Below are 9,244 nucleotides of genomic sequence, written 5' to 3'. Positions count from 1 at the left end.
CTTTTTGTGTGAGACGGGGGTGGGCACTCATATCTAGGCTGTGACTGGTGATGCAGTAAAAGAAGAGGCCCAGTCCTTTCTGCACCCTAGTTTCCCTCAGTGGCTCCAGAGGGTCAGTTCAACCCCCCCCCCCTCAAAAAACAAACATATCTCTCAATGACCTCCTACCTGTACACGCCTGTTTCTACAGCTCATATATCTGGTGAATAAGAAATAATATTAATAATTAGAAACCAGAGCTGGAGGACCCTCCAGTGTCCAGTGCTGGACAGACAGACTGATCAGAACAAACTGAATTCTTAACAACAAGCAGATGCTTCTGTTGAATTATCTTTTATTACAGCACACAAAATAAAAATAACAAATTTAAGAAAACATCTCAGTTAGGGTATCTTACTGAGAACAATGACAAAGGTAAAGCAAGGATTCCTTTGGATATTGTGTATGTACCCTCTCTCCACTTCTGTGGAAGGAAAAAAAACAACAAGCTCGCCGTTTTAACAGGAAACAGAAATGATGCCAAATCAAAAGATCCCAGACTGATTCCCTTTGTACTTTGAGTTGTTAGGTAAGTATCTGAATCAACAAAATTCACAAGGATTTTCTTTTGTATATTATATTAATGAACATACTATATCAAATATTTACCTCATCTGGAACTGTATTTCTAATTCCCATGTTTTCTAGGTATATTTGACCATTGTTTTGAAATGACAGAAATGACTTTTACAGCTAATTTGCAACAGCAGATCCTTTTTGAAGGTTTGGTGCCTGGATTTGACTTTTTTTCTCTGGTATGTCCTGCACTTGAAACAAATCAGTAGTATAAAATGTCAACATAACTGCTTTGAGACAGGGTTGTATGAGTTAAAGGCCTGCCTGATTTCTGATCCACTTGTGTATTTTGCTGTTGATGTAAACTCAACACTTCCGCCATGTTTAATTGTTGTCTTGATAAGAAACCTCCAACACCAGAGTCATGCTGTACTCCCCATTCTGCTGCTAGGAGTTTCTTTTTTCTGTCACAGACTTACTGCTTCCATACTCTGATCGCTTCTACTTGCCATTGTTTCAACTGCTGTTAAGTTACTCTCAATGAAACCCTTTTTTTCTGGCAGGGTTTAAATGTGAAAGCTCTGCACTGACAGTGGCTTAGTGCTAAAACCCCTGACAAAGTAGAAAGAATTGGACATAATTAGTGAATGAAAACAGTATTTGTGCTAAAATGAAAAAGTGAGAGCAGCAGAGTGGTGAGTATGACATGATTGTACGGATGGAATTAGTACTGTACAAATGTACATGATGCTGTGTGAGGCATTATGCTACAGGAATTCCACCTATTCTCAGTTTCTTAATCAGCCTTTATTTGTTAGGGCTAGCCCTGATTTTTGAATGCTGAATTTGAATTTGAGAATTTATGGCAAAATGGGCATGAATGCATGGGAGGAGAGGGAGAGCTGAGTGACCAGGCACTGTACACACCTCTGAACCAGGAGAACCAGTTTACACTCATGAGATGAATCCCAGAAAGGAGGTGTGTCCACAGAAAGCCTTGGACTGAAACTGAATTTGGAACTGTACTTTATCTTGGATAATATCTATTAGCAGTTAGTTGAAATCTTTACAAACGTCAAATTGGAATGTTACTCAGGGTCATGCTAGAACATAATATAGCATTTTTATATCTTAATTAACCATGCAAATGAGTGGAGAGAAGGTACCAACGTAAATCACTGAGCTCCTCACAGCTCAAATCAGTGTTCACCAAGTAAGCAACAAACGCAAATTCAAACTCTTATTAATTACATATTTACTTTAGGTGTTGATGGAGGCGCATATCACAGTGTCAACCTCCAATTCTGTTTGTAGCAGACAAACTGCTGTGATACTTTCTTTACAAAATATGCAGTATATACAGTGGCATTTACACACAACTTTAAAAAAAGGCAAGAAATAAATCTAAACTTTAATCCGTTTCAGTGCAAAAATGCCTGTTGAAAGTGGAGCACAGACCCAAAACATAAATAGAATAGAAACAGTCTCATTATAAAATGTCATCTGGAGTCATGAGCAGATTTTAGGTGAGCATCAACCTGCCTGCGAGGCTGTAAAGGAACCAATTCATTATTGCTGTGCTTTGTGGATATACATGGGTCATGAGATTCTAAAGCTTCATTTCACCCTGAGGACATAAAGAAAGAATTTAGGATGCAAGTTACTGAACTGTTAGATATATAATAATATATGATCACTAATAACAATTCCCCATGTGGGCCTGGTTTTCTTTTTTGCGTGAATCAAGTAGTTTGGTTGTAGAGAAAACTGCAGTTAATGTCACTTAAATAATGTCCTTAACCCTACAACTGACAGGAGGGAGGAATAGGGCATGCACTGATGTCACCTTTACATGATACCCACTGACCACCCTCACCCACCACTGAGTGGCCAAACACTGCTGTGGAAGCCATGAAATAGTACAGCTGTGATCCTGGAAGATAAACAAACTAATGTGTAATTGTACATATAAAGGTAATCAGATTAATCAATGATGTGTACAACGTGCCAGTTGGGCTGTGGATACTGAAATGTCTCCACCTGGTATTAACATTTGATCTTTAATGGATACTGGCATCTGGACATAGGCCTGAGCACTTGCACCTGGTATTAAGAGGTGTTCTCATCTAGATTCTTTCCATACTGTGTTCAAATCTCAATAATCCAAGTAGGCAAGCAGAACTGCTGGACATATGAACAAACACGACGCAAAACAAAACTATGTGGGAGACTCTTGGTGATCCTTTACGGCATGCAAAGTTAGGGTCACATCACAGACTGAGACAGCCAAAAGCATCTGTAGGCCACCAGCTGAGTGCCTTACTAAAGTGCAAATTATACGTACATCCGAATAGCTGCAAGCGACGTAAATTTCATAATCTTTCTATGTCCATGAGTAGCCCACAATGCAAGCTTGTGTAGACTGTACGATCCATACTGCACGTTTGAAAATGCCCATTCAGACACTCAATGTAGCATAAAGGCAACCACGTGTGCATTTACTGTCTGTGTCCGTGGCTGTTCTGTATATTATATCTGTCTGTTAACTAGTTACTTAAAGGGCCGATATACTCCAAAACAGACAGGCACAGGAAATAGCTTTACAAAATAAGCAGTATATGCAGTAGCATTTACACACAACTTAAAATAATTAAAATTAATTAGATTAATTTAAGAATTAATCTAAAAGAAAACTTTAATCTGTTTCAGTGCAAAAATGCCTGCTGAAAGTGGAGCACAGACCCAAAACACAAGTCATGTGCAGGTTTTAGGTGAGCATCAACCTGCCTGTTTATACCACACTGGGTGTCTACACAGGAAGGTGTGCTTTCCTATAGTTCTACATTTTTAACAGACCCCTTGTTTAAATAGCTAATTAATGAAACTGACTTTACAAGGACAATAAAATATTTTTTAAGGTAATCAGAGCCAGAGTAGAAGCTTGCTATCACTAGTGCTAGCTTGGCTAACCCCACCATTCATGTAACTCGTGTCCTGCACGTGTCCTGAAGTCTACTTCTTTTACCTTTAAAGAGGAAGGCCTTGTCTGTAGCTTATTGGCCTTCAACTAGTTGTATGGATTTTTTTCCTTAAGAATATTTCCAAACAATAGAGACGTGATTTATACATTTATACCTGTTTGAGAACTGACCACAACACACATCTAGAGGTGGTCTGGCTGATCCAATCACATTCCGATAGCTATATGTTCTGTCTGCAGTTACACAAACACGCCCAGATAACGACTGCATGTTGATACCAGGTGACAGTGTTATGTGATCGGGGGCAAATTTCTCATATGGTGACATCACATGCAAACCCTCCAATAGGATTGCTTCATGCAGTGGTCACTATGACATAGCCCAAAATCCTCATCAGACTCTTGAAGACTTTGCTGAACAAACCTGTCCAACCTAATACAATCCACGAGCCTCATTACAGCAATGTCCTTAGTCTGAAATCCTATCTTATCTCAGTTTAGGATGGCGTTTAGGATTTTTAGTATTACAAAAACATGTTTCCTTAATGCATTTGGGGGAAAAATCATATCTCATCTCAGGATAGGAATTTAGCTATTACAGAACCGTCCTAACTGAAGAATTTCCTAAGTTAGGATGGTACAGACCCGGTCCTAAATTCAAAATAACTAAAAAGCTAGCTAGCCAGTGAAGAGTGAAGTGCGACAGGCAGTCAGGTACATTCTAAACACACATGTAGGCGTGACAGGACGAGTGCCGATTGAAGAATCAAGTTTACAGCTCCAATTAGGATTTCTTAGGTTAGGATAAAATACATGGTTTGAGATAGGATAGGACACATGAGTTTAGGAACTGCTTCTGTGGTAGGAAGATATGATTTTAAGAGCAGTTAATAAATGTTTGTGTTTGTTTGTTGTTTTAACAGATTGCATAATTTAGGAAAGTGTGTCCCAAGCAAGATGGACCCAAAAATGCTTCTTTTCAGATTTTCAGCCCCATTTTTGACATTCTCATGTGCAAAGCACGTGAAGATTCCAACTACAATCTGGGTGTCAAAGACTCACCCCCATAACCGCTATCTGCAAACAAGTTCCATCACATTTGGCTGTGACAGCCATGTGTCGTGTGCAAGCACACTCCTCCATGTTCAGTCACTAAGGTTCTGTCTCAGGACGTTGCTTCAAATATACAATGTGAGGCAGAAAAGAAGACAAACAGCAAGCAAAGACACCACTGAGTTCAACAAAACTTCCCTTTTTTTCCCCATGAACATCAGTCTTTGAAGACGTCATCATCCATTCATATATTCTTCTATCATTCCATGACCTCAATGTCACTGTGTTTCTGCACACACACATACACAGTAACAGCAGTTGAAGTGTTGGGACAATGAGTTTAACTTGGTTTTTCCATAAACAGGACTCTGTTGAAGTAGATAGATGGTGAAAACCAAATGGGAACAGTGACACATTTTCATGCCAGGCTAACCATCTGTATATGATTCATCACATTTTTGATATCATAGCTATTTTACAGAAACTGCAATGATAGTTAACTAGAAAACCAAGTTACCAGCCACACCAGAAAATGGCACAAGCCATTATTTATACTTCTTAATGATTTGGTGATGCTTGACGCTTAATGACATTGTGACTATTTATACTGGATTTGCAATTCTCTGAAGATATGTATAAATGTCCCGGTAGGTTTAAATAGAGAAGGATGTTATGAGTTACCACAGGTCCAGAGGATCCAACAAGACTCAACACCAAGTAAGCCAATTGATTGATTCCATTCTTGTAAAGTAAACAAAAATTATAAACATATACTCACAATCTGTACAACTATAAAAGAATTATTCATGTATGTGAATGTTCTACGGACATTACGATAAATAAGACGATACAAGAGAACATGTTTATAGCTCTAACTTGTTTCTCATCACTGACTTTTAACCATGCCACATGTCCTCAGTGCAGCAGTTAATGCACTGACAGAGCGGCTTATACAGACAGGACACTACGTCAGCTCTGCGGGTCGTTTGCAATAAATCCGTGGTGCAAATTGATGTGTCAAAGTTGAACTGGACAAATCTCTGCACATATTTACTTAGCCCAGCAACTGAGTCCTTTGATGGCAGTGATTCCATAGAAATGCAGTCTGAAATAACAGTATTGGAATATAAATCAACAGGGAGATCCATTAGAGCCGCAGATCCAAAGGGGTAGAGGATACGAGAAACCTCATATCTTCTTCCAAGACGATTTTTCCTGAAGAAAGACTTCTTTTGCTGTGTAACTGGGTTTCAAATTTTTTATATTGTTTTTTTAAAATTCAGACCCACAGACTCACATGGTAAGGTAAAACTCAAAATAAGTTCAGTGGTAGTAAAGAAGCCTGAAAATCAAACTGATTTTGGAAAAACCATGTTGCTACTTTGTTGTGCCATTACCTGCGTAACCTGTGTCTAACTCGGTTACTTGGTTTCTTTTTTAGCTAACACGAGACCCATGTTAAATGGATGCACAACTGTCACAATGTTGGCTGGATTGGTCATTATTGAGTTATGGCCTCGTATTTTGCCTTTAAATGATGACAGTTATAATAACTGACATTCATCTGATCACTAGATTACCAATAGCCTGATCTCTCTGTAGATTTACAATTAATTTTTAATTCTTCAGACTGAAATGCAAGAAAATGCATTCCACCTTCATCCATGCAGGACAAATGTGCTCTAATCTAATCAGAAGGAGTGTTATCATGTCAAAAGTATAGTATAGGTTTGTGATAGGACAACAGGAAATGGTTTATCCCATTTACCAAGGGTGCAGTAAGTGTTGACCTTTAACCTCGTTGTCCCAGTACTTGAGTGTCACTTCCTCTGCTGTACCAGTCTCTCTCTGCAGCTACAATCATTACACTCTCACAAATGTACAAAACATAGTTTGTCTTGTCATAGCCATTAAAAATACTTTACAAACATGTTACTGTTCAGTCTTGTGAATAGTCTAGTAAACTGTTTAATATGCGTGTGTGTTATTTACATTGAGTATTCAGTCAGGTATAATAGTAAGGAGAGGATATGACTTCATGTGTTGTCTGTTCCCTGCATGCCTTGTACAGTGTGTGTATTGCTGTGCCTTTATGTTATGTAAGCTGTCTGTCTGTCTGTCTGTCACTATGGTGTGTCTGTATGTGTGTGTGTGTAAATTCCCTGTGTGGTTCTTCATCTGTATGTCACTTCATTACCTGTGTAAAAATCTCCTTCCTTTGTGAGTGTTTTGGCAGTTCAGTGTGTGCATGTGACTGCATGCATGTTTCATTCTTTATATCTCTTCGTGACACACACGTCACTCTGGTGTGTGTGTGTGTGTTTAGGAGGACATGCCATTGACCAGGCTCCTTAGTTGTTTGACCACAGTCTCTATCAGCTTCTGTTTGTCTCTGTCATTCTTCCTGAACTGAGAGAAGATGTTGTTCTTCTTACTGGTGTCCTTCATCCTGGACACAGAGAGACAGAGAGACAGAGAGTGTCAAAGAGAGAGAAGTCACAAAAATTGATTCTCTGAGCAGTGTGCTCATAATTTGGATTAGTAACAATTTCTCAATTAGTGGGGATGGGCTTTTCTTTGCGGAGGGGCAGTTGCTCCCATACATTGAAGATGTTGTCACACCTAACCTGTGAGGTTTGGTTCAAATAAACTCTCATTTGATGTCATTTGATGTTTAGTTAACTTTGTTTTGGCTAGTGTGAAAGCTGGCAATCAAACTCTGGTATGGACTGTACACACGGACTAAGACTAAAGAGGAGGATCTTGGTCCGTTTCCAAATGGGCACTGGTGCATTTAATTTGTGGTGTGAACGCAAAATGAACCAAGTGAGTGCGAAAATGAAAAAGAGTTCAAATATAGCTAAATTATACAATATCATTTAAATGTGGTCTACCATATTCAGTAAAGGACAAAGCAAATTCATCTGCATACTGGATTTTAGCTTCTGAGCTAAATTCAACTGAACAGGCAACATTTTCATCATACAAATGGCTAAAATGGCAAAGGTCAAGGTGTACATATAAGAACAAATAGTTACATCACGCCGATGTCATGGAGAGACAATAAAAACAACACATTATTTAAATGAAAATTGTATCCCTGCAGGGCGGCGTGGTGGTATAGTGGTTAGCGCTGTTGCCTCATAGCAAGAAGGTTGTGTGTTCAAATCCCTGTTTCCGGGTGCTCCGGCTTCCTCCCACCCTCCAAAGACATGCAGGCTAGGTGAATTGGTGACCCTAAATATATATACCCTTTGGACTGGCCATAACACCATGTTTGAGCATAGGATAATTCATAAGTGTAGTTGGTAACAGAACACCTTAGGTCAAACATCAGTGATCAATTCTGTGGTTGTCTGCAGGCCAGGTTCTCTGCAAGAAAATGGTGGAATGCTTCCTCCGGGTTAGGAGTGAGTTACCTCCCCAAGAGGGCTTTAAGTATCTCAGGGTTTTGTTCATGAGTTAAAGTAAAACGGAGCACCAGTTGGACAGGCGGATTGGTGCGGTGTCAGCAGTAATGCGGGCTGAGCTAGGAGGCAAAGCTTTCAATTTAACCCTCACCTATGGTCATGAGCTTTAGGTAGCATGCCGTGCTTAGCCTGCCGAAAATGGGTGGATTGATGGACAGAGGATAGATTCTAAAAAAACAAATTGTTGCCAAAAATATTATTTAGTTACCTATTTAGTTGACTATGACATTAGCATGATGTAATTTTGAAAGTCTGTGAACATTTTGACTCATGAATAATTTCCCTGTTCAGATTACGAAGCCACAATCCACTGTACAGATACCATATACTTCTTTTTAAAGCTGCACTAGAGTTTGATTTTTTCCGCATATTTCTTACCCTCCCTCATCACTGAGATCTGGGCTCAAGATGCTGGACTAGGCTTTAGAATGTAGCTCATGCAGCATCAAACCATGTGGCACTAGACATGTTTTCCTGTTTAACCCAATTACGTGGTTAGGTTCAAGCAGGAATTCAGGAAATACAGCAATGTAATCAATAATGGACTTTAACCTTAACTAAAATATTACAGCTTAGTTCGGAATTTGTGCGGAGCTAAGGAGAAGGCAAACTAGGAGGTAGATCCATGTTTAGATTACCAGAGCATGCATAGACAGGACCAAAGACAAGCAGCACCTACCCCCTGTAGACTCTGAGCAGCATCAGTTAGCAACAATGAGAGATGATTTAGAGAAACAGAAGAGCAAAAATTAAACCATGACATAAAGAGAGGAGAGGAGAAAAAAGACAAAGCTGTCACATTCATATCTAAGGTTGTCAATTCAAGTTATATGCAAGAATAAATGTAATTTAAGTGCTATTAATGTAAAATAAAATGTTCAAATGTTGCTAAAACCTTCTTACAAATCAGATCACAGAAAATGTTTATGTGTTAGCACGCTAACATTTTCATAGATAATCATGACACCTGATCTGAATTAATCCAAGAGCAATCTTGGAACCTGCAACCAAATCTTGCCTTATAGTTTCTGAAGTGAAAAGGCAATAACCACAGACTATCCCAACTGCCAATCAAAGCGGCCACGTCCTTACTTTTGCATTACTTTAAGCCAGAAATTTGGGGAAAAAAGGTGAAATCTCATCAATGAAAACAAAATGCAACAAAGTGCAATGGAAACAGGCTTTG

General features: G+C 39.1%; 1 protein-coding gene across 7 annotated transcripts in view; it reads right to left on the bottom strand.

Annotated features, from left to right (window-relative positions):
• Positions 1-314: 314 nt before the first annotated feature.
• exoc6 (exocyst complex component 6) overlaps positions 315-9,244 on the bottom strand; it is a 62,174-nt gene continuing 53,244 nt past the window's right edge. For 4 of the 7 annotated variants that reach the window (XM_038735176.1, XM_038735171.1, XM_038735173.1 and 1 more), the window contains 2 exons: positions 8,738-8,749; positions 315-7,037 (listed from right to left, as the gene is read on the bottom strand). In XM_038735176.1, coding sequence (XP_038591104.1) covers positions 6,911-7,037; positions 8,738-8,749 — 139 coding nt within the window. In that variant the 3' untranslated portion in view covers positions 315-6,910. The remainder of the gene's footprint in view (positions 7,038-8,737; positions 8,750-9,244) is intronic. The other 3 variants (XM_038735170.1, XM_038735172.1, XM_038735174.1) reach the window with 1 other exon arrangement.

The sequence above is a fragment of the Micropterus salmoides genome, unplaced genomic scaffold (genome assembly GCF_014851395.1).
Source record: "Micropterus salmoides isolate LMB-PRFRI ecotype aquatic unplaced genomic scaffold, ASM1485139v1 Ms_hic_scaffold_21, whole genome shotgun sequence".
Lineage (NCBI taxonomy): Eukaryota > Metazoa > Chordata > Actinopteri > Centrarchiformes > Centrarchidae > Micropterus > Micropterus salmoides.
This window is presented reverse-complemented; position numbering and strand designations above follow the sequence as displayed.